General features: G+C 41.3%; 1 protein-coding gene across 4 annotated transcripts in view; it reads left to right on the forward strand.

Moving 5' to 3' along the window:
- Window positions 1–26,541, forward strand: part of RSU1 (Ras suppressor protein 1) — a 160,498-nt gene that overhangs the window by 70,650 nt on the left and 63,307 nt on the right. For 3 of the 4 annotated variants that reach the window (XM_014551975.2, XM_006176238.3, XM_032474096.1), the window contains exon 8: window positions 7,950–8,082. In XM_014551975.2, coding sequence (XP_014407461.1) covers window positions 7,950–8,082 — 133 coding nt within the window. Of the gene's footprint in view, window positions 1–7,949; window positions 8,083–9,136; window positions 9,139–11,138; window positions 11,151–26,541 lie in introns of those variants that run through there. The other variant, XM_014551976.2, reaches the window with a different exon arrangement.

Here is a 26,541-nt window from a genome sequence, read left to right on the forward strand (position 1 = left end):
TCCCCGCTGTGAACTAGGGAACTTGAAGGATGATCAGGGCTAGGAGGACAGTGAATGACCCAATGCACCCCAGTAACCAACCCTGTCGGGTGCCACAGCCTGCTGCTGTTTAGTATTCTCAGTCTTACAGGATATGAAATCAGTGTTCCTAAATTTTATTTTGGCCCTACTTTTGATCACAGACCTTTGAGAAGCGTACAAACTGGGGACCCTTTCCCGGCAAATCTACATTTGCCACCACACAAATGTAGGTTTATTTTGATGAATTCCCTGAGTGCGCTTCTGTTTTAGACAAATTGTTTCCCGATGATACATTTTTCTCTCCTTTGCAGATTTCACTTAACCCGATTAATGAAAAGAGTATTTTGTATTTATGCAGTGCTTTCCAGTTTAGAGAGCCATTGGATATACTTTTTGGCCCCTGTCCAAAATCCTGTCACTTGGTACTTTTATCCCTACTTGGCAGATGAGGAACCTGATGCTCAGAAAACACAAGGAATTACCCAAGGTCCTTTGGTCACGAAGCCAGTGAAGGGTACGTGGGTCTGGAGCCGGGTCTTCTGGCTTTCGTCTGTACTTCCTGATGTTACACGAACAATGAGAGGAAAGTCTGCAAGCAGAAGTAGGATTACCTCCCACACTCAGGAGAATGATGGGGGGAATCCTACGTAAATGCCAGGTTTACAACATGAATTATTTATTGAACAACCATAGAAAGGGACTTGCAGGATCAAGCCACAGTGGTGGTGTGCACTAGGGATGTCCGCCGCTCTGTTGCTGGGTAACCGTGTTTACAAGTGAGGGAGGGACCCTTCCATTCCATCTTACCCGGGAACACAGATATCATCCAATGGCCAAGAAGGACACCAGGGGGAAACTGTAAAATGATATTTTTCTTCATTGGTTAAAAGGGTTTCTGAACTCGTCCACACCGGCACACACATAAATCAGATGCCCCTTTGGTCGGAACCATTTGGCTTGCTTTTTAGAATCTTTTTTATTTAAATTGCCCTCTTTCCTTGGCTAGATCGGAAGAGTAGCAGTTTTAGGGGTTTTCACAGAGCTGCAGTGTATTGTGTATATTAAGTGAACAAAATGCCTGTTTTCAAAATGTGTTACCAGAAGGCTAAGCAGACAGTTCCGGAATGACAGTGTGGCCTCAAATTCCCCGCAGAATAAATCTGAGAGCTGTCATGAGACATCCCGGCTTACTCTGACTGCATGGATGATGCCCAGAAAAAGCAGCAGCCTCAGACCTGGATTCTCAGTCCAGTCAGGGCTGTGCAGACCATCCATCACCTGTAAAGTGGGATGTTCCCAGCAGTAGGATGATGCTGTTTTAAATAAGATGCAGTCTTTTGTACTAATTAGCATCCATCATGTTTTTAAATCGTACCCCTCCCCCTTAATTTTTTTAATTGTAAAAATTATACCTGCAATCTTGAAAAAGATGAATAGTTTACCCTTTGTTCTGCTGGTTTGAATCCCTGTTCCACCTGAATTTCCCCTCTTTGAGGAAACCAATATTAACAATTCAATAGGAATCCTCCTTTCTCTTTCCTTCTCTTTTTCACATAAACATTTCCTCACATACATTTATGGGATTTCTTTCTTCTATACTTTTTTCAAAAATGAAATCATAGCAAACTTAATGGACCCTTAATATTTTTTTTATTAGAATGACCTTTCTAGGTCAAAACATACAAATAGATTTCATTCATTTTGGTAACTGCATAGCTTTTCATTGTATGGCTGTAACATACATTATTCTGTTTCTCACCTATTGGTGAACATTCTGGTTGTTTCCACTGTTTTATTACATTTATTATTGCAATACGAGTATCATTTTATAAGCCTTCTGATTGTTTTCCACTCAGTAAAATATGTTGCTGAAGAAGTGAAAAGGAGTAGAAACCGTCTATCTCCAGCTGTTACCTGAAGCCATGCACCTCTACAATTAGTAGCCTATTACATAGGAATAAGAATCACAGAAATTTACATGCAGGATATCTCTTTGCCTTTGCAGTGGCCCTAAGCATAGCTTTTATTTTGCGTTGGGGCTGTTTGTGCTTAGCTTCTGGGTGTGGATTCACTGCGGAGCAGAGGTGATCTTTCAGCTGTCATCAGGTCCCACCTCGACCCCTTCAAGAGCGAATCAATTACCTGGGTTTGGGCAAATCCAGTATACTGATGATGGACTGTGCAATCAGCCATGGGTTGCTAGTTTTACCTTGTTAGACTACGGCCTTAGATTTTCATGAGTGAGAGAGCCTGGCTTTTCGAGTATATTAATTTAAAAAAGCATTCTGTGGTATTTTGGAATTAGGGAGGGAGGAAACGATGCTCTGATGATGTAAAAAATTTGCCCAGATCCCCTCATCGATAAATGATGTGACTGGCCACATGTTTTAGGAGTTTGAGTCCTCGGGAAGAATTCTTAACAGGATGATTATGAAAACAACCAATTTCCACACATGAAAATGAGCCCTATTAACAAGGCCACAACTGCCTGTTACGGTCACCATGTTTCTTACTAGCAAGGAGAATGATGGCTTTGCACGACTGCGCGTTTATAAAATGACAGTTGCACGGGCAAAGCTGGCTGTATCAGGCGCTCTGGAAAGAAGCCTGTGTGGGCCTTTTGCAGGTAATAAAATGGAAAATCCAATTTGCAATTGCAGAGGAAACCTCTGAGTGACAGATGATCTTCATCGCCACACCGGTCAGAGGGTCACCGCTAATCACGGCGCAGGCTGGCTCCCCACATGGCTCGGGCCGCCCCACCGGAGCACAAGCAGAGGGAACCTGTGTCTGGGAGTCAGCCAGCGTGTCTGTGGAGGCACCACTTTCTAGCTTATTAGATCCTCTTTGTCACAGTGCTTAATCCTGCTGCCTGATCCTTGTTAGAACAGCAGCGGAGCGCCGCTCCAGCTGCTAATAAAGGAGATGGGCGCGGGCCCCTAACTAGACCCAGTGAAGCGTGCAGCCAGCGAGGGCCCCTGCAGCCGCCTGACAGTGGGCTGTGATGCCTCCTGCATCTTATTACTCGAAAGGGAGCCCACCTCCGACAGCTGACGGATGAGCTCGGCCAAGGCGAGAGTAAGTTGTTGCTAGGCCAGTATGAGACGGTGTCAGCTTTTCCCACAGCATCGTGGCCGGGCTTGCCTCTAATTACGTTAACCCTCTTCTCAAGTTGCTGCATCCAGAGTGGGGTCCGGGAGCCGGAGACACAGAGCCGGCTGGGAGGTCTGCAGCTGCGCAGAAGCAGGTACGGTGTTCTCCACCAGTGACCTTAACTCAGAAAACAAAATAAGCACGTCCTGTTATGCCCAGCCTGGTTATGACTCTGAAGAGGCGGCGCTGGCTTTGTCTTGTGTGGTTTCCATCTCTGTCGCCTGTAACAGTGGCCTGCTTTAAGGTTTGCTGTGGACGTTAAGCATGGTTTCTTGGGTCTTTGTTAAGAAAAAGAAAAGCCTGGCATCAGCCACAAAGCTATTGTTTGGGCTCCCCCCCCCCCCCCCGCCCCTGCCCGTGAACCCGAATCATTATGTGCTATTAGGCTTCCCAGTTCTGTTAGGCCTGTGAAGCACTTGTGAATCTGTTTGAAGTTTGTTTGCTATTAAGTCTGACTCTGGATGGTTTGACACTAAAACAAACCAGTGTGGGTGGGGGAGGGTAATCCCATCCCTCCTCCCTCCCCTCCCCCTCCCCCAAGCAGGGATGGACAGATGAGTTTGAAGTGACAGAAAGGAAGATGCTCACATGGATGGAGCTAGACGCTGTCATACTTGGTGAAGTCAGACAGAGAAAGACTAATTATCGTATGATGTCACTTATATGTGGAATCTAAAAAAATGATGCAAATGAGCTTATAAAACAGAAAGAGACTCACAGACATAGAAAACAAATTTATGATTACCAAAGGGAAAGTGTGTGTGTGTGGGGGGGAATTAGGAGTTTGGGATCAGCAGATTCAAACCACTACATATAAAATAGATAAACAGCAAGGTCCTACTGTACAGCACAGGGAAGTACATTCAACATCTTGTGATAACCTGCAATGAAAAAGAATATATATACATGTATAACTGAATCACTATGCTGTACACCAGAAACTAACACAACATTGTAAACGAACTATACTTCAATTAAAAAAAAAACAAACGAAAATGCCCACGAATGGCCTGTGGTCCTTTTTGTGTATCCCAACTTTCAGACGTCAGTGTAAGACTCCTTTTCCCCAGAGGGGAGCGTGTCCAGCCCCCATCCCGCGTTTTCCACTGTGCTCCAGTTAGCAGCCGTCATTAGCATTCCCCCGTGCCTCTTCTGTCTCCACTGACACGCTTAAATAGAGACATTGCAAGGGGCTGACAGATCTCCGGGGGGTGAAAGGCTTCAGATGAGAGGGCCCAGGGAACTTGGCTGACCTTTCTTGACATGATTCCCCTAGGTCTGTCTTCTGCGTGTGGCGACCAGGGAGCACAGAACTTGAGTGGGTTGTTTTTCAGAGGACTACCACTCAGAGGACTGCGGGCTCAGTCAGAGGCTGTTACTGAGTGAACAAAGTGGGTTCTTAGGTTGTTGGTAGAAGCAGCAGCCTCTTCTCTCCCGTAGAAATGGGCATCTGCGTGTTAACTTCAAGGGTGATGCATTAAACCCTGTTGACAACATGGCTGTGCTTCTGGATTATTGGGGCGCACCTTGATCCTGGTGGGAGGGGGCTCGTAATGCAGCCCAGGAAATAAGAGAGTCTTCTTCCTCTCACTGGCCCTTGGAAGTCATTCCTGGGCAACTCTGGAATAGCTGAGGCTTGTCTGTGGGGTCCTTCCTAGACCTTTCCCCTGGTCCGCGTTGCTCTCACATTGACCCAGAGCCCAGAAAATACAACGTGCTGATAAATACTCTGTGCTTTTCCCACTCTTCTTCCCCAGAGAAAAAAGATACCACACTCCTGGGATCCCCCTCGGGGCCAGTTACAAAGGAAGCAGTCCAGCTGAGTTAATTCATGGTTATAATGTGTGAATGACAGGGAGTCCTGGAAGCTTGTTCAGCGGACCTAACTCTACACCCATTAGAAACGGAGGCTGTGTTTTTTAGTAGGATAACCAATTTGGGGGGATGAGGAGGAAAGACGTTTAGAGCAGAGCAGCCTCTCACATGGAAATCCCCTTTGCTTAGGAGTTGGTTCACATCCTTACGTAATTGGTGCTTTAGTGGCTTTTTTTTTTTTTTCTTAATTCATTTTGAAGACATATGTTTCCAAAGGTCTCATTTCTTATTTTTTTTGTAGTTGATTTCATGCTGCATCAGTGGGCAGGGCTGTGAGGTGGGAAGATGATAGTGTGTCAGTATAGGTTGTTTATTAGGTGAATGTTTTAGGAGAGAACCTCTACCTTTTTACCTTCCCGCTCCCCCCACCTTTTTAGTGAGTTGCTGCACCTTGGTTACTGTCGCCTGTTGCGTCAGCCTTCCCTCGGTGACCATGCTTCCCAAGTACAGTGGGCAATATACACACTGTGCATTTAAAAAAATGATGCTTTCTATCATACTCCTTTTTTGGAAAAGAGGAAATTGGAGAAAAAAGTAATGAGAGAATGATACGGAAGAGAGGACTGAGAGTATAGCGGACGAGGAAATAGGAATTATAAAGAATTTTAAACAAGCGATCAGTTTGATTCTTGGGAAGCTAACCTCCACCCCCACCCCAAGATAAAAACAAAATATATTAATGCCCATCCATTACAAGCAAGGCTACACCCAGGTAGAATGCTCAGCTGAACAAAATATGTGCAAGTCTTGGATTTTCATTTGCCCCAAGCAGTTTTCTGAATCATGGTTTAGAGCATAAAGCCCATTAATTTCCCAAATGATTGAACATCTGACTAATGATGTTGAGCCATTAAGATGGAGAAATTGACAATATTGATAGTCTTGGAGAGAAATGTGTCTGCGTATTTTTGTACTTAACCCCAACAGATTCTAAGTAGCTTTGGAAAGATCATGATGAGTTACTCTCAATATTTAGTAATATCTGTTTTCTTTGAAAGCAACTTATGAAATTGTAACCAATTTTATATTGGTCTTTTCTTTCTCCATTATTCTGAATAGTTGCAAGTTCATACAGACACAACTCAGATACTGTAGGTTCAATTCCAAACTGCCATTCTAAAGCGAATATCTCTGTAAAGCAGGTCACACGGATTTGTTGGTTTCTCAGTGCATGTAAAAGTTATGTTTACACTATGCTGAAGTCCATTAAGTGTGTGATAGCATTATGTCTGAAAAAACAATATAGGTACCTTAATTAAAAAATCGCTTATTGCAAAAAAATGCTGACCATCATCTGAGCCCTCAGTGAATTGTAACACCAAAGATTATTGATCATTTTAATGTTTGTAATAATAATAGTAATAATAATAATGATGATGATGATGCTTGAAATATTGCGAGAATTAGCAAAATGTGACACAGAGACATGAAGTGAGCAAATGCTGTCGGAATTACAGCACGGACAGACTTGCTGGATGCTGGGTGGCCACAAACTGTCACTTTACAAAAAACGCAGTATTTGTGAAGCAAAATAAAGCAAAAGCATGATAAAACAAGGTCTGCCTGTATAACCAAAAGGATTCAGATTCAAAGTATCAGTTCTTTTGTTTTAAAAAGAAATGCTACATCATCTTCCTACTAAATATTTTCATTTCTAAAGCTCAGATCAGCTAGAAGGTGATGTGTTTTGTGCTATACTTCCATCATAGAATGCATTTTCCTTGTTCTGACCTTATCAGTTGTGACAAAATTGGCAGTAGAGCCTTAGAACAGGACAGATAGGGGACTTTGGTTGTGTTCTGGGAAGAATAATTGCTGGACGTCTTTGTCCATAAAACTTTGGACTGTAGACCAGGAGCCTGAAATTGAATTTCCTCAGTAGGACTTTTAGGGAAAGGGTTTTGGTGAGTCTCCTGCCAAGTAAACCACATACAACTCTGCTGCGTTAACATCTCTGTCCGTCTCTTTCATAGGCAAACATGTTATAGGAAGCCGTTTCACACACTGCCTTTGCTATTATTTTGAAATATACCAAACAGAAAAAAATAGAATTGACTGATCCACTGACACCTTCACTAATTTCATCCTTGATTGATATAGATTGACAGGTAATCAGATAGCTTCAGCAGGCAATGTAGAAAGAATCAGAGGTCTGGAGTCAGAAAGAAGCCTTAGACTCACATTCCCCCTCTGACATTTTCTGATCTTAAGCGTGTTTCTTAATTTCCCCAAGTTTGCATTTCTTTACCTATAAAGTGATGTTAATTACTGACCTTAGGGATGGCTGGAGAATCAAAGGAGGAAATGCTTTTTACAGGTGATTGGTAACTGATAAGGGCTACACAAGTGTGCATTTCTACCATTACCACGTTAACGAGATCCATTTAGTGCTGGTTCTGAGATGTGCTTCCGGTACCGGGTGAGTGAGGCAGTACTAATTTTACTTGTTCAATGTCGTTACCTTTCTTCACTCCTGTTCTACTTTGATGAAGAATGATGTTGACTGGATCAGATTTAGATCAGATTGGACAAGTGATGACAACACATTGTCAAGGTAGAATTTTGGGAGGTCCTGATGCTAATGGTTCTCTCAACCTTGGACGGGTCATCTTCGTGTCTAGTAAGCAAATACCTAGAAAAATGAAGCAAATGCTACATTTGCAAGAATTCCTTCCAGATTTACTTCCTTCCTCCCTCCCTCCCTAATTTCTTGGGCCAGTGTACAATCACTGACGTGGCTTGTATACCACTGATGACTTGGGGTACATGTTTTTAAAACAAATCACATGACTCAGAAGATCCTTAAGGTTGTGCTGTGGTTACTGGGCGGGACTGACTTCTTAGATTTGATTTGTGTTGTTTGGATGACTTTCACTTTTTCCCCCACTCCTTCCTTTTAGGAAACTTGGATCTAACTGGTCAGAAGCAGATATTCAAAGCAGAGAACAATCCTTGGGTTACCCCAATCGCTGACCAGTTCCAGCTTGGCGTGTCTCATGTTTTTGAATACATCCGTTCCGAGACGTACAAATAGTAAGTAGACTACGATCTTCTGAAATTGCAGACTGGTTTTATAGTACTTGTAATTATGCAGTTAAAAAAAAAAAAAAAAACAACAGCTATCTATGACCTTGTCATTGGTGGCATTCAGCTCAGAGCATTTTTAATTTTTTAAATTAGTAACCACATGTAGTAACTGCTTCTGTTACTTACAGATTGTTTTTAATTGACATTTTCAAAGGGAATCTATACCAATTTTGTTTAGAAAATTTTTAAGGTCTTACATTGGTTGACTATGTGTGGTGCTAAGGAAATTCACCAGACACATGAAGATCAGAACATACTTTTTTCTCCTTTGAAGGCAAGGAATAACACAAGTTACAAACAAAATTGTTAAGCAGTTTATTTATAAAATCAGTAGAGAATACTAAGACAGCGTCATTCTATTCTTTAGAAGCTTTTTACTCCAGTGAGATAATAATCTCTCTCAGAGAACAGATAAGGCAGATACAGAGGAGGAGGAATCAGGTAGCTTAAGTCACTGCATCAAAACCTTTGCAGTCCTCACGTCTGCTCAAGGGCACCTGTGGGAGCCAGCCCTAAAACCTAGCCCTTCCCGCGTCTTTCTTCCTCAGTGTGTGCGGGTTGAAAGGAAGCCTACCACCCCCATCTGCACAGTTGTTACTGTATCTCCTGTCATTACCTTCCCCCTCGCCCTACCCCTGACCCCCAAATTGAAGTGATCATTTATCTCAAAGCTTCATGACCCCCTCATGCTGAAATCTAGTCAACTCTAGTTTGAAGTGAATGCAAAAGATGTGAAAAAAAAAATCTATAGTCAGCTTTAATCTGTTTTTGTGTCTGATACCAACTTCTGGGAATTTAACATCCCAGCTGTTAGAGAAGAGGTGGCTCATGTTCAGTTTGGAGTCCCCCTTCTCTTTTGGGTATCAGAAATACCGCCCCCCAGCTCAGCACAGCTCTCTCTGAATCTGAGTTGGGTCAGAGGGGCAGTATTACATCTGGCAGGGCAGAGTCCTTGCCCGGGAATGGCCAGCTGTGGTTCTGATAACACACTCCCCATAAGCCGTGCTCCCGGACACACACCTGGGACTTCTTATGGTCATGTTTCCACTTGACAGAATCACAGAGAAGATGAGCTGGGAGAGAATAATGGTCCTCAAGCAAATATAGACTAAAATTGCCCAAATGATAGCATATCCTTGTATATGAGTGCAGCTTAAAGCATGGTTTAGATTTCAAGAGAATATTGTGACATTTATAATGTCTTCAGATGTACCTTAATAGTAAAATGAGAGATGTATAGAATGTGTGTTCATTGTTTCAGGAACCACATAGATGTGTGCAATTATTATAGATACATAGTTTTTTTTTTAGGAATTTGAACATAGCTCAGCCTTGAAAATTCGTTTAGTTAATTATGAAAAGGTGTGAAAATATAATTGCAGATTATTAATTTATTGTTCATTTGGTTTCTCTTAAACTGTTAATTGTTACTAGCATCAGTTTTAGGTGAGGCTCTGATGTTTAGTTGGTAAATAGAAGGCTTCATAGAGCTTGGTTTGTTGGGTGTGCCTTTAGCAAACCATTGTACATGGTAACTGCAGAAAAATAAATAAGTTCCTGTCAATCTAGAATTGGGGAAAATGCTCTGTTGTTTATTCTGCGTAACACTTTTTTAATTTACCATACATTCATTTGGAATTTACAGATAATTAGAATACATTGTGTATGCAAGTGCTTCTAATTTTAATTTCCTTTTGAAAGATCACATTGTGAATGTATGGATTTTGTATTACCTCAGCGTCATTATTAGGCAGTTAATCACCGCTATATGCCATTCCAAACCACTTCCGTTTATTTGAGCATCGTTAGGATTCTGGATGAATGAGAAGTGTTGCTTGATTGAGTTAATTGGTACCTTATTTGAAAGGGATTCTGTGACACAACATTTTATTTGATGTATGTATTCTTACCTGTTTTATTAGCATCTTACATTTGAGGATCAGAGTAGTCTAAGCAGTTTGCCTACTAGTTTATTTTTTATGTGTTTGCTTTCCTCATGGAGAATTATATTATCTTTTGTCCAGTTAAGTCAATGTTAAAAAGCGTAAGTAAGCACAGGAGAGCCATTGTCCCCTTTTGGGGGGACCAGTTAGTACCCTGTTGGCTGCTTTTAGAGGCATATATGTGAGCCTCTGCTGGGCGAATGCACTTGACATTGAACTCCTCAAGGGCAGGGACCTCCCTTAGAGTGAATTCCTAGGGTTCTCCCCTCCCCTCCTCTGGAAAGAGAACTTACCTGCTTCCTGTGTTACAGCTTTCTGTCCTCCCGTTCTCCTATACAACATTCCTTTATCAAACGCCCTAGCCTGAAATGTGGACTGTTAACTAAATAAGACCCTACCTCAAGCTCTTAGTCTTTAAAAAATATACTCACGCAACAATGCCACCACTATGTTTCACAGATTTTTTAAAATTTAAGGTTCTCTTTTATATGAATAGATGTATGTTAGTATATCCTCATGTAACTAGAATCTAACTTAATTCTTTAATTTACGTGGCACTTCATAATTAGCAGACTTTTAGTAGCCTTCTCAACTCTCTTGAAAAAAAAAATCTAATTAGCAGGTACTTGGCTACTTTTTTAAAGCTGTCCAGGTAACAGCCTTCAAGGAGGCAGTTCATTTGCTACACTCGTATTTTTTTAAACAAAGGAAGTGTCTTATTCAGTACCTTTGTCTTAGATCCTTTATTCTAACAGCTGTAGTTTCTAATCTTCACTATCTTGTCTCTTTTTGTATGAGTCACATACACCCTCTCCAATTAAAAAATCTTTAATTGATCTTTAGACTGTCATAAAAGCATCCTTTAATGTTTGGTTATGGCATTTGAAATACCAATGAGTCTCCTTTCTTTTCTTCTTTTTTTCTTCTTCCTAACCAATTGACCCATTACCTAAATGAGAGCATTAAAACTCACCAGCACGTTTCATTTTCCTTCACGTCCGCTGTCAACGTTCAAGGTGACCTTCCTGTTCTAAGCTCATCCTCTGAGGGCCTCCTGAGTCTAGGGCAGGGACAGGCAGGGAAGATGGATGATCTGATTTCCAGACTCAAAGGGACTCCATGTTGAGACATGGGTGTTTGAAACACAACCGTAAAGTCAGTGTTTAGGAAGAATTAAAATACTTGGCAATGATTTAACTTGATAAGGGTGGGCAGTTAAGCAGGGGAGGGATGTGGGCAGGTGTGCTGGGAGGAGGCTGGGGTGTAATTCTTCAAGAGACTGTTCTTCTGAGTACATTTGGAGCATTCATCATGTCCTCGTCATTTCTGGGATGGAGATGGCTCTTTGTTCATCTGTTGTCCTTTCAGGGCAGGGAACACATTGGCTGTTGTCGCTGCATTGACCGGTCATTGTCAGTTACTCCCTCTGTTAAAATGCTTCGCTGGGTCTGGATGTAGAGGATCCAACCCTACACACACGTTAGCGTTTTCAGACTGTTGTTGAGCCACTTCTGCTTCTGTGAAGCAGAATTAGGATAGGCCAGTCACCACTGCTTGTTAAGTTTCTGGAAGGCAGGCTCCCCCCGCCCCCCTCCAGCTTCCCCAGGAGGAGAAGTCAGATTGGAGTCAGGATCCTTGACAAGATTCTTTGTGAAAGGGAGTAAGTCACACTTTTCACATTTCCATCAAGGAGGGTGGATAGGAACCGCAAGCCATTTTAAAAGCTGACAAGTTAACTCTTCACAAAAGAAGAGGTTTGACAAATGTTAAGCTGAAAACGTGTTGGTTGAAAGTGGCATCTGGAAAACAGGCCGCGTCGTGAAGGCTGCAATTTGTAAAGCCTCATTTCCAGGCTGGTGTTACTCAAAGGGTGCGTCTGCGTCACCCTTCCTTCCTGGGACTGTCTTTTATCTGCAGGGAACGGTTGCGACACTCACTCGCTCTTCTGTTTTGTTTCTTAGTCTTAAACGAAGATGCTTCATTCATAACTATTATTAACGTTACCTAGCGGAAACATTTTAACAGAGCAGTGTTTGGTGAGTGGTGAGCATTGATGAGGAAAATGCAGGCAATTTCTTTTCACTGGAAATCTGGCAAAAATAAATCACCCTGTTTGGTTTGTAAGGAGGAATGACTACTTGGATCTGCTGCTTACTGTGTCTCAAAATGTTTTACTCGTAGAATTAAAACGAAGTAATGTTTTCTTTTTTCTGCACTGTGGGCAAACCTGTTTAAAGCCGTTGTGGGTATAAATGGGTTTTATTAAACAACTACTATGTTCTCAAATAGCTGCAAACTCAGTGCCCTAGAAGAGCCTTAAATCACAGCTATATCTGGCCTATCAAAAGGCTAAAGAATTTCAAACTTAATAGCTGATCCCAGCCATTTTAAGACAGCCCTTTGCAGAAGGAAATTCTAACAAGCTTCTCTAAACCTTACTGTTTTTCTGGTGGGGTAGAAATGGTTCCACAGAACTAGCAGATGGTTTTTAGAAATATCACAGAAGGCTGGAGGAGAGGGTTGATCTGCCAGGACCTTGCAAGCAGTCAGTGAATTTTCACACGGTGACAATGCGTATGCAAGATTACAAAGATGTCTCTCTTTCATGATGATGTCTGAAAGTAGCTCAAAGTAAGCCAGAGAAACACAGTATTTCCTTATAGTAGAGATGAAATGGAGAACCGTTTTTTTCCCCCCTAAAGCTTTTGACAGAAAGATTGTTTTTATTTTTGAAAGTTGACTATGTGTTGTGTTCCTGGTAATTTGTTTCCTTTATAGATGCTACATGTGTATATTGCAGTTCTTTTTTTAAGTTAATAAATGTAGTATCACATTTCCTTCATAATATGAAATAGGATTCAGACTTTTGACATCTCTGGACCCGTGCACATGCAAATGCAACTCATTTAACGAACCTTGCTAAGAAAAACCAAAGAGAAAAGGGAAACCTATAAACTATGTTGGGTTCGGGACAGTACTGTGTCATACCCCTTATTTTGTGTTCACTTTAAATGATAAATTACATAGCATTCCTTTTTCTCCGTGTAGTATGTTACCAGCGTGCAGAGTTAAGAAATTTTAATTGCACTGAATAGATTACAAATTGGGACGTAATATCAGCTCAGTCTAGTCTCTCACCTGTTTTCTCTGTGTGGCCATGAGCTACTAATTGTGCTGGTAAATTAATCCCTGTCCTCTTAAGGGAACAGGGGAAAAGCGGACTACTTGAGCATGAGTGCATCACAGTTTTCTTTCGCTTCCAAGTTTTTTGACAAATTGCCTGATGTCATCCACATTTAAAAGGAGTTTCGCTTTTCTGCTTTTTCTCTTTGTTTAGCACTGTTATTCAGATACACTTCAGGGGTCATTAGTATTTTCCCTTTTTCTTTTGCATGTTCATTTCTTTCGTCTTTACATACCTTTGGAAGCTTTTCTATAACTTTATAGCTTATGCAGAACACGTCAGGTCTTTAAATGGATGGCGTTTTCCATTTGATGTTTCCAGTGTACCAGGGTCGGGGAGGTTTGCAGTGGGGAACCTCTACCCTCTAAACTTATAAAGGTCAAAGGTAAACTCTGCCAGGCTTTGAAAACCAGCTTCAGGAGGCTCAGCTGGGATTCCTGAAAGCATCTAGGAAACCCCATCTTACACATATGCTGGAATGTCCTTCTCTCTGACGTGCCTCAGATACAAACGCAGTCTTGGGAAAGGCTGGTCCTCTGATGTGGTCACACGTCAGACACGCTGTGCTGGGCGAGCTCTGTGAGATCAAGTTTGACCAATGAGCTGGAGCTCTGTCGGTCTTTCTGCTTTTTGCTCAATGACTACAGCACTTAACATTAAAGAGCTGTGAACAAATTTAGAGGGGCAGATGGGAAAAAACACAGCTGCTCCATCCAAGGGAGAAGAGTGATGTTTATCCGGAACCTCACACTGCAGAGAGCTTTTACATACGATTTTAAAGAGCAGAACAGTTCTGTTTCTTTCCCTCACTGTTTTTTAAAAAATATTTTATTTATTTATGTTTTGTTTGTTTTTGTTTTGGGGGGAGATAATTAGGTTTACTTATTTACTTAGTTTTTTTTAATGGCGTTCCTGGGGATTGAACCCAGGACCTCATGCACGCTAAGCACATGCTCTGCCACTGAGCATACACACCCTCTTCCCACACCGTTTATCCCCCCCTTGTGTGTGACTCACATGTGCATTCAGCCTGTCCTGTACAGCTGTAATGTACAGCATGATACATTACAGGATCAGTTTAAGGTAAATAGAATATAGATAATTTGTCCCTCTTGACAGAAGGAAACTAAAACATAGTCTACACTCCATCTACACTCCAGAAAGAAAATGTTTCCAGTTACTTCCTCTTCAAAGAGTTCCATTTTCAGACGATACTCACTTGAAATAATCGTATTGAACTGTATTGACCTCCTCAAAGACATGAGATCTGTCCACCCTACATATTGATAACCTTTATTAACTCCCAGCAATGCTTGATGCTTTCTGTCCAGCTATGATGAGTTATTGCCTGCCTCTGCTGTTTTTATTTGAGAGAGAAATTAATAAGGGGCACTTTATAATCAAACAAAGCTGTGATTTCTATTCTCTGCACAGTAATATCTTGTTTTATGACATGCTGGCTTTTTATTGAGCTCTGGTCTCTTATTCTGGTCGGGCACTGTTGGAGGTTTTGGTTTTTTTCACTTTTTTTTTTTTTGTAATTTCTTGGCAGTTCAGGGTTCTCCTATGATGTCGGATATTTTGGTTTAGGATGCATAATATTATGAAAGGAGTTTCTGTCAGATTTATCAGGTAGAAAGCTTGAATGTGAGTTTTATGTCCACTCATGTTTATTGATGCCCCCAATTTACTTGTCAACCATTAAGGAAACAGCTTTCCAAGTTTTATTCTATTGTGTTTGTGTATCATTCCGTATTTGTTTTTTAAGACTCCTGGTGTTAAAAGCTTGTGGTCAAGAAAATACAGTTTCCCATTGTAATAGTTAATTTTTAAATAGTCTCATTTGGAACACATAAATTTTATCAGCTTAGAAATGTATGTGCTTTTCTTCCTCCATCCAGTTAGGTAGTAGTTTGTTTAGGAATTGAGGTTTTGGTTATTTTGCATGGCAAGGTTACTGAATAAGCACCCTGCCTTTTTCTTTTTTTTTCCTGCTTATATCTAATTTTGTCTAATTTTGTCTGCGTAAGCCACCCAGCAGAAATGTAATTGTCTAACAATTCTAGAGATCTGAAGTCCAAAGTCAGGGTGTGGGCAAGGTTGTTTTTCTTGAGGGCTGTGGGGGAAGGATGTGTTCCAGGCCTCTTTCCTTGGCTTCTGGGTGGCTGTGTTCTCCCTGCATCTTCATGGTCATCCCTCTGTGTGTGTCTACTTCTGTGTCCAGCTTTCCCCTTTTTGGAAGGACACCAGTCATGTTGGATTAGGACCCACCCTAATGACCTCACCTAAATTTGATTACCCTGTAAAGACCCTAGAATCTTCCAAAATGGTCACATTCTGAGGTACTAGCGGTGAGGATTTCCACATGAATTTCTGAGGGGAACTCATAACACTTGTTACTCAAATGTATTCAATTCTTTGTCAGTTTGTTCCAGCACCCCATTTCCTCTTTCCTTCCATAGCCCCCACAGCCTCACAGGTGAGTATGTTCTGTTTATTAGTAAGTGTATTTAAATGACTCTGGAAAGTTGAATCCCTCCCTGCCCCTGGCCCACCGCCATGCCTTTCTTAATGTGTTTGGCTTTCAGATTTACGTTCCTTCATAACGTGCAGACTCACCACTGTTTCATTTTAGGGGCACAGAGGGCACGTTCTTTTTTTTTTTTTTTTTTTTTGGCAGAGGGGTCAGTGTTTTTGTTTCTAATCATCTCTTAAGAATGGACTGTGTAAAAACTGAAGCTGGCTGGAATTTGAAAATCCTTTGGGAATGAAAGGCACTCTCCCCCCCCCCCCCCCTGTTTCTTCTACAAGAACCTTACTTCTGGGAAATGCAGTGTGGGCCACCTTTGTGCCTCCTGGCTACTTTTTGCAGTGGGTACCCCACTAGTAAGCGTGGAACCTTCTCCCTGTGACTTTGTGGCCCTGCCTGGTAGCTACCAGTGTTTTGCCCTGTGAGGTATGAAGTGAGGAATTTCCTGTCTCGTCTTGGGGTTCCAGTAACCACATCGAGAGCCCTTCTGACATTTGTTCCATTTCCCTGCCTTGTCTCAGGAGGTCTCTGGAGTCTTTCTGGGCAAGATCGAGAGTCCTGATAACAGGGCACAGAATTCTCTTCTCAGGTAACTAAAGCTGGTTCGCGTCCCCAGCGTCCCCAGAGACAGAGAGCATGTTTTCATATGATGCACCGTGACATCAAGACTCAGTGACATGCTCCACTGGGAAGCTGTGAGGAAAGAGAAGGGGGCATGAAGTCTGTTCTTAAAGAACCGGTCTTAGAAGTGGCTTCCAGCCCCAGCCCTGTCAGTGGCAAATGACCGCGTCACACCCACCCTCACCTTCCCCATCTTAAAAGCAAGAGGTTCAAACTAGGTTATCTCTAAGAGTCATCTCAGCAGTGACTGCTAATTCTGAGTTCTCTATTTTTCTGGAAAAGATGTTTTATTGTCTGTATCGTTTCATTATTTTTTTTAATGTAGTTTAATTCTTGACTCTGCCCCCCCCCATGGGTTTACTTTATTGATTTTTTTTTTAAAGGCCACGGAAGATGATGATGACCCAGAATATAAATTGTTACAGGAAAATGGATACAAGATAAAACTACCAGATCAACCTTTTTATTCTGTATTTTATGGAATGCCTAATATATGTTTGGCAGTAACTTATTCGTACACATGAATTCCTGACACTTTCGATTCTTCAGACTTATTAATCAGTGTAGTCAGCACCAGAGCAATTTTATGAGACTTACCAGTCATCAAAAATTTATTATCAGATAAATCAAAGAAACAACGAGCATCTTAATAGGGTAGAGAAAGTGGCATGTAAAGGATCGTTTAAGACTGTGCTTTTTTGTCCGTTGTGTGTTGCATTTACAACCAGTACGCACGAACTTACTCATAATTTCATGCAGAGACCCAGCAGGGTGGTCGTTATCTTCTTGGGTAAAACCTTTTCTCTTTGTTTTCCTCTGGGAGAATGTTGCGTTTGATCTGACTGTAAGACTTGAGAACACTCCATATACAGGAGGTAGGAAACATCGTGTTCTAATGTTAAGCTTACAGCGTTCTTTTAAAACGGTATCTACCTTTTCTTCGGAATTTCATTACAGCTGTCATCCAGAGCCAAGACTTATCAAGCCTCAGTCCTTTCCCTTGGGACCAGATGGCTAAACTTTCGCTCCTTGAAATGGCCTGGGGAAACAGCAGAAGACAAATTCCCTTTCCTGGGGATGGACTCCCTGTGTGCCTTCTGACAGATGTGAGACACGGGCTTTGTCTGCTGCCTTCCTGGCACTGTCTGAAGATACAGTAATTCTGATGCTACAGTAAGAGACATGTGAGATGGACCGCTTGGGGGGTGGTTTTTCTGTCTCCCCGGCCCTGTCCTGAGTGTACCAAATCTCACCATCCTCTAGGACAGAAGGGTCGTGGCAGTGAGCCAGGTGAGAGCTGAGTGGGCACCGGAGGAGAGCCCTGATGGAGACCCACTGGGAATGAAGCCAGAACGACAGGGCTGGGTTACTTCCTACTAGAGATACAGCCTGCTTTCTGCCTGGGCTTCCCATAAATCTTGTTTCCTCTGCCTGGATTGTTCCTTCTTCATGTTTACCTTTTGAACGTCCAGTTAGGCATCAAGTACCATGTTAGATACTGCTTCCTCAGAGGCCTTCTTCCTGCATGTTTCCCTACTGCCCGTTTGCTGTGAGCTCCTGTATCATCTCTCTTCCGAGTGTTGAATATTCCTTAGAGCAATTTTAATAGTAATAAAAGTCATAATAATAGCGATCAGTGACTGTTTACCATGTGGATGTCATGCTAAGCTCATGATATGTGGTATTCAGCATTTTATAACTCAGTATTTATTTCTGTGAACACTACCTATATTTGGGAGAAGGGGTTATCAGTGCATGTTTTCTCTCCCTTAAGAGACTGTAACCTTCCAGGAAGCCACACTGAAGATTCCTTTACTTCTGAGCTATACACGTGGCACCACCCTCAGTGTCTTGTAGGAATGGTCCGTCTCATGCAGAGGAACCCTGTAACAGGTTGCCCTGATTTCAGAAAGCAAAAACATTCTGTTACGAAAGGCGGGGCGAGAGATAAATTAGGAGTGTGGGGCTAATGGATACACACTGCTATATATAAAATAAACAGCAAGGATTTACTATATAGCACAGGGAACTATAATCAGTATCTTGTAATAACTTATAATGGAAAAGAGTCTGGAAAAAAAGTGTGTGTATACATATATACACACACACATACAGTGTGCATGTGTGTGTGTGTTTATATATAAAACCAAAAACCAAATCACTTTACACATGAAACTAACACAAGGTTGTAAACCAACTATAAATGAAAATCAATAAACATTAAATAAATAATTACTAAAATAATAAAAGAAAGAAAGAAAGAAAGAAAAACCCATTCTGGCATCTTTATTTTGGCTGCTGCAGGATCAGCAAGCCCCGAGACATTGCAGTGCACTCTCAGCTTGTAATACTGACTGAAGGCTATGTCATCGCAATGGTCTTTCGTTGTTTATGTAGGTCTCTTTTTCCCCACACTTCTCTCCTGTAAGAAATGAAACACTTCCTCAACGTCACAAATGAAGGAATTATCTTTGAGAGGGAGGCCTTCCTCTCTCTGAATCTGCTGGTCTGTGCCTTCTCTTTGTCCATCAAGGGGGTGTTTCATGGAGCGTGTGGAGTACGATTGTGTTTGTAAATGTTCGGAATGTTTCTACGGAAGGCAGAATAAACTGGTGGGGGTGGTCATCTCTAGGGAGGGTAGCTTGATGCTCGAGGCAGGGAGAGGAGGGCACATTTTCCTCACTTTTCACCCTTTGGTACCTGTTGAATGTTCCACTGTGTACGTGTATTCACTGTTGAATAGATTATTTAAAAAACAAAACAAAACAGGAAGCAACTTTTCACCTGCAGAGACCCATGAAGTTAAGAAGGAAGAGACCCCAGAGAGTGTGTCTTTGTGATTGGTTTTGTTTCCTCCAGGTCCCCTTTCCGTTTGTTTGTCTAGATTGAGTGGAACCATCCCTTTTATCCGTCTCTCTCTAACCAGGTACACTTCAAGGTGACATCACGTCTCAAAATGTGTCCTGAGTCTTGGAAAGGGACTCTCTAAATGAGAGCTTGAGAGAAGATTTCTCACTAACCACGTGAATTATTCCTGTTCTTGGCTTAAGCACTGTGAAATCTTGCATTGTTCGTAACACCTCTCGGATAGCGTCAGACTTCCCTGTATCCTTGGAAGAATCTGTAACAATCCAGTTTTCCTACAGGATTCAGGGGGACATGGGAAAAGGTGGTCATTCACAAAGACATAATGGAGAATAGGGAAAATTAAAAAAAAACAAGAAGACATACTTCTTCACTGAGTTTCTTTATAGAGGGGTTATTTTCCCACTTAAGTGATTGATAAGTAACCTTTTCTATATTTGAAAGGTCATGAGAGTTTGAAATACAGAAGAATGGATCTTGGGAGAATTGATTGTGTTAAAGGATGAGATTGGGCCTCATGCTCCCATATAAGAGGCGTGGATATTTTTGTTTTAATTCCTCTCTTGTTAAATTTTTTTTTTTTTTGGCTGTAAGCAAAGATGATGTGTATGTTTCAGACTATGTGAGATTATGAGCGTTTTTAATCTGTTCCTGTGCATTCTCAATAGAAACTGCATGAGTGGTGATCTTTTAATAGAATATGTCTTGCAACTAGAGAATTTATTTTGGTACTAAGTTCTAGATCATTCCTAAGGAATGTAAATTTTGTCAATAAAAGTTTTTGTTTTGAAATGCTTAAAATCTTGGAGCTGTATTTTAAGTTTCCTGAAGCCAACCTCTGTCTCATTTTTCTAAGTGTAATGGACAAGACAGGGCAATAAGAATAATAAAATAAGATATAATAATAAAATATTAAAATAATAAAAATATGATAAAAAATAAGAATGAGAAGACTGATTATAAGCTGATTGAATAAAAATACTCTATTAATTTTATATTGGAACATGGTTAGAAGAAGAAATAGCAGTGTGTGGGGAAAAAACTCCTTCAAGACCACCATGTGGATGCATTATACAGGATGATTTTGGTTTTACTGTGGTTGAAATACTAAGAATCTTGAACAGCTTTTACCAGAAAAATTCAGATGCGCAATAAAGTCAGATACTTTCAATAGCCCCCATTGCTCTTCTGTTTGCGCACCAGCATCCAGGGGTTTTGGTGAGTGACAGAAGTGGCCTCAGTTACTTTGAGGAAAGAAAATTGACATTCATTGACTTCCTGCCGTGTTCCATGCCTTGGTGGGTTCCTGGTGGGTTCATAAGATCACGTGATCTTGTGATTCCATGAGACATAGATGTTCGCCTGGCTTTCAGATGAGAAAATGGAGACCCCATCTGTTCTATTAAGAATAACACTATCTCATGTTCTCCTTGTTGCTTTTGGGTCACATCAAGGAGGAAAGTGGGGAAATGCTGAGTTTATGCTGACGTTCTCAAAGGGCAGTCCGTGTGTGAGGGTTAAGGGTACGCTCACGATCATTCAGCTTTTCCGGTTCTCGAGTCAGACTCAGCCTCCTGGAGGACCATATCCCCATCCTGAGGTTGAAGGTGCAGGCAGCATTCAGGGGTCCTGAAACGGTATCTCCTTTCCCAGCTGTTCAGCCCCTGAAGACTGTCTTCCGGCATCAGCTCTGATTCTGATTTCATCCCCTTTACGAGTGGTTCTGATATGACAGTTACAAGCCCACGTTCCTGCAGCTACCCCTCTGGTTAAGTGGCTGTGTATTCATCCACTGAAGGCTACACTTTATATTTTTTTAGAGTTGGACTTCAGTTAATGTGTATGTAAGGGTGTGACCTTTCTCTACCATCCTTTGTGCCATTTATCTCTTTGGACATTGTGGGGACTCTTGGCCTGACTCAGCTCATCTTGTACCAGTAACTGAGGTCACATTGGCTAGAACAGTCCCTCCCAGGCTTCCCTCATCCTCTCTTCTTTGTGTCTTGGTTTTCTTATTAGGTCCAGTCCCAGGTTGATTCTTTTGCCCCAACCAAGGACTAAGCCTTCTCCAGGGAGTCCTGGTTCACTTAAGTAGAAAATAGCATGAGAGTCCAAAATCTGAGGTCCAGAAGTGCACATTTCTCAAATAAGCAGCGAAGGTGGAGCAGAGTGGCCTGAGGTCTGCCAGAAGTGACAGAGCACAACAGTTACCTGTATTCAGAGCGCCTGCATTCATGTTGATGTTTCCCGTTTACCTGTGTCACTAAGTTTGCTTTGGTCTTACTCTGTTATCAGAATTCATTAATCCAGTTCCCCCTTTGCCAGGCTGTACATAGAGAATCATTCGTACGTTTACGTGGGTGGTCATCCCACATTTGCGTGTCTCCATTTTCATCTCTTCCAGACGTTGGATTCAGGTGTCTGGAATTAACTGCTAAGTGTGTGAGTTCAGTAAATTTTATTGTCAGTGTCCCTAGAGCACCCGAAAAGAAAAAGAAATTGCAACCTCCTTCCAGATTTTATACTGAAGAAACCAAGAGTGTGTGCCACTCAGGAATATGAAAATGTAGATCACCAGATATCTAGGCAGACTTGGATTCACTTAGGAGACAGTAATAGTGAAATAGGGACAGCACGCCACTACAGGCATACCTAGAGATGTTGCAGGTTTGGCTTCAGCTCACTGCAATAAAGCAAATACTGCAATAAAGTGAGTCAGAAATTGTTGGTTTCCTAGGACACTAGGAAAGAAGTAGAAATTATGTTTACACTGTACTGTAGTCTGTTAAGTGTGCAATAGCATTATTTCTATAGCTAAAGAAACAATGGTACACTAATTTAAAAGTACTTTGTTGCTAAAAAATGCTAACCATCATTTGAGCCTTCATCACAGATCCCCATAACAAATAGGATAATGAAATATTGATAATGAAAGCTTGAAATATTGTGAGAAGTACCAAAGTGTGACACAGAGCAAACGCTGTTGGAAAAATGGCACCGATAGACTTGAGACACAGTTGCCACAAATATTCAGTTTGTTGAGAAAGAAAAAATGCAGTATCTGTGAAGCACAATAAAGCAAAGCTCAATAAAACGAGGTCTGCCTGTGTGACCTCTTGAGGTTTTGTCTATTACGTCTTTATTTTCTTAGGCACTGATACTTGTCTTTTAACACAAATAGCTTTACCTTTAGATTCCGTTTCTAAATGGCCTTTGGCCTGCCCCTCGGTCTCATCAGGTTTAGCAGTGTCAAGGAAACACTTTCCATGTTACTTTACCTAAAGCGGACCCCACCTCATGCCCTGCCGCCTTCCAGAGTGGAGGTCCCCCCAAGAGCAGGGACGTTGTGCGGGCGCTGCTGTGTCCCCAGGAGCCTCAGGCAGCGCGTGGCACCCAGACAGCGCTCAGAACACTTGATGAATGGGGCATGTCCTTTCAGCTGTACACAGAAACCTGCAGTTTAGACGTTGCTGCTGGAGGAAATCTTTTTTTTCTTTTTTTGAAAACCTTGCATCACACATCCATTACACATTTGTAGCATTTCCTGTTTCTTCTTATGTCTGAGTTGCTTCGATTTCGTGATATTATTAGAGCTGCTTCCATCACCATAAAAAGTTTCTGTGATGTTTCCAAGGCTGCCGCCTTCCCTGGCCGTCAATTTCCCATCCCATCCAGTGACAATTTTTAGCTAGGCTTTGAAGGGAACTACACACATAGAATTTTAGAAGGTACCGGGGAGGGGGGAAATACCAGAGCTGCAAGAGGGTGTTTGCCCTGGACTCAGACCGTCTGCCTGTTACTGTTTTTGTTTTTCAATCAGCCAGACCTCTGTCATCTAACAGACACATCTGTGTTTGGGACCTGGACATCGGCTGCAGGTGTGCTTTGTCCTCCATCGTGATGGTACGAAAGAGCCTATAGAAGGTGACTTGGCAGGCTTTGCACTATAGTAGTTGCTCAGGAATAAACAGCAAAGGGAAGAGGATGGGAGGGAAGAGGAGGCAGCTCCTCCTCCCAGTCTTCAAAATATAAACATATGTTGACAAGTCAGAAGAACAGCTCAGAGCCCGGACTCTGAATCTAAAAACCCAGATGTGTAAAGGCATAAGGAATCTTTCCGTCATCACTCTGCCTTAAGGTACCAGGGGACTCTGGATCAGCCTTAACGCATAGCAGGTTGTGTCTCATTACTCATCCCCTCCACCTGTGGCATTTGAAGTGCACCTGTTGGCACCTGTTAAACGCATGAAATGCCCAGAAGAGACAGAGGTGGGGAGTGATGGGGGAGAAGCGATGGTGTGCTCACTGAAATGTTGGGCTTTTTAATACACACAGATCCTGTCAAAAAACCTTCCAGGTTTGAGGTTCAATTTTCTCACAGGTTGTATTAATTTTCTGTACCATACAAGTCCTCCCCGTGAAATTTTAACTAAGGATTGATGACAAAATGTGACGTCTTAAGTATTTTTCCTAAAATGTAGATATCATGTGGATTAAATTGTGTGAATCAGAAGGGGGGCGGAGGGAGAGAGAATTGTAGCTGCTCTGTTTACATTATGCCAAAATTCCTGCTTTTGAAAATAAGTGTAGCTGCCTCCTTTACAAAAGAGAACCAGAGGGTACACAGTGGCAGTGTCGCTCAGCTTCTGGTCTCAGAGCCTTTCCGGGTCCCAGAGATGCACGCTTATACCAGTGGAACTTGAGGACCCAGGAGAAGCATTTCTCTGGGGGAAAGGTAAGTAAATTGTGCAATGCCCCTGATACTGCCTGGGAGTAAACACAGCAAGAGGAGGGCTTAGCTACCCAACAGCAAGCAGGGGAATAAGCCAGCTCCAGGAGGCACTCAGGACTCCCCTCCTCAGTGTAAATCAGTGGGTGTGGGCACTGACTCTGGAGGCAGGCTGCCCGAGTTTGAATCCCACTCTTATCTTTTGCTAGCTGTGTGACATTGGGTTAGTTAGATTTTTTTTCTTTTTAACTTAGCATCTTTATTGAAGAGCAATTGATACACAGTGAAGTAAATAATTAAAGTATGCAACCTGATACATTTTGACATGTGTATACGTGTAAAACAGGCACCATAATCAAGATAGTCAACCCATTTGTGATTCCCAAGTTTTCTTGTGCTCCTGTGTAAACCATATCCCTCCCTCCTTCCCCTCCCTTCCCCTCCTTTCCCTCGATCTCTAGGTAACCATTGACCTACTTTCTAACTATATGTTAGTTTGCATTTTGTAGTGTTTTAGAGAGAGACAGACAGACATATAGTGTGTACGCTTTAAAAAAAATCAGGCTCCTTTCATTTAACATAATTATCTTGAGAATCATTGTTGGAGGTATCAATAATTCATTTCTTTTACTGCTGTAGTTCACTGAATGGATATACCATAATTCATTTATGAAGTTGGCTGTTGATGGAGATTTGGGTTGTCTCCAGGTTGGAGCTATTAAAAATAAAGCTTCTACTAGCTTTTGTGTACAGTTCTTTAATTGGACATGTTGTGTCACTGTAAATACCTCAAAGTGGAATGGGTGGATCATATGAAAGGTATAGATTTACTTTTTTTGGTAACTACCAAACCATTTTCAAAATGGTGGTATCATTTTATGTGCCGACCAGCAGTGTCTGAGAGTTCCACTTCTTCCACACCCTTGTCAGCACTTGATATGGTCAGTTTTTGCAGTTTCATTTTCTCTAATAGGGTCTGATTAGGTTTTCTGTTGTGTTTATCTGTAGAATAATGATGTTGAGCTTTTCCCACTCCTGTATCTTATTTAGTGAAATTTTTGTGCACATCTACCAATTTTTGTAAATGAATAGTTTTTTATATTATTCTTTTGAGATGCTTTCTATGTTCTAGATCTAAGTCCTTTATACATGCTTAGCAAAGCTTTTCTCCCTTGCTGGGATGTGTCTTTTCATTCTCCTAGCAGTGTTTTTAGAGAATGACACCTTTGAATTTTGTCGAGTTCACTTTATTACTTGTTCTTTTAGGGACTGTGCTTCCAGTATCACATCTGAGTATTCTTTGCCTAATCCAGGTTCCCAAGGTTTTCTTCTTTGTTTTAGTTCAGAAACTTTGTAACTTAGGTTCTGCATTTAGGACAGTGTGTTTTGACTTAATCTGTTTATATGGTGTGAGTTATGGATCACAGTTCATCTATTTACATATGGATATCCAGTTGTTTCTGTATGTTGCTGGTTCGCTGTGTTGTTCAAGTCTTTTATATCTACTGATTTTTCTATCTCATTGTTCTGTCATTGTTGAGACGGGCTGTTGGAATCTTAGGTTATGCTTATGGATTTGTTTATTTCTCAATTCTGTCAGTTTTTGCTTCATGTATTTTGAAGCTCTGTAATTAGATTTATAAATGTTTTGAATTGTTTATGTCCTCTTGATAAATTGACCCTTTTTTCATTACGCAGTGGAATTCTATAGCCCTCATTATATTCTTTGGCCAGAAATCTATTTAGTCAAATATCAATATAGCCACATCATTTTTGAGTAACATTAGAATGGTATATTCCGTTCTTCCTTTTTATCCTTTTTGTATCTCTGTGTTTAAAGTGAATTTCTTATAGACAACTTACAGTTTTTGCTTTTTTATCTCATCTGATAGTCTTTGTCTTTTAATTCAGATATTTTTTCCAATTAGATTTAATGTGATTAGTTATATATGTAGTTTTGTATCTATCCGTTGACTATTTTTTTTCCTGTTTGTTTTATCTCTTTTTTCCCTCCCCTTCTTTTGTGTCTTTTGGACTCTGTATTACTTCGGGCATCATCTTATCTCCTTTGTTGGCTTATTAGCTATAATCTTTTATTCTTTAAGTTTAGTGTATGCTTTAGGGCTTATAGTTTACATCTGTAGTATTTCATAGTGGCATTACACCACTTCATATGTAGTATAGGATCCGTAAAATAGTGAACTTTAATTTCTCACTTCCCAGGCTGCATGCTTTTGTTGTCATTCATTTTACTTCTACTAATGTTACAAGCCCCACATTACATTTTTGCTATTTTTAACAGTGAAATACCTTTTATAGGGGTACGAATAAAATAAAGCATTTTATATATTACATATTTGCTGTTTTTAGTGCTCTTCATTCCTTTGTATAAATCCATGTTTCTGTCTCGTATAATTTTCCTTCTACCTGAAGGGCTTCCTTTAACTTTTCTTGTCTTGTGCATATGCCATGTATAAACTCTCTCACATTTTTGGATATCTGCAAAACTCCTTATTTCTCCTTCATTTTTCAA

This window comes from Camelus ferus, chromosome 35 (genome assembly GCF_009834535.1).
Source record: "Camelus ferus isolate YT-003-E chromosome 35, BCGSAC_Cfer_1.0, whole genome shotgun sequence".
NCBI classification, from domain to species: domain Eukaryota; kingdom Metazoa; phylum Chordata; class Mammalia; order Artiodactyla; family Camelidae; genus Camelus; species Camelus ferus.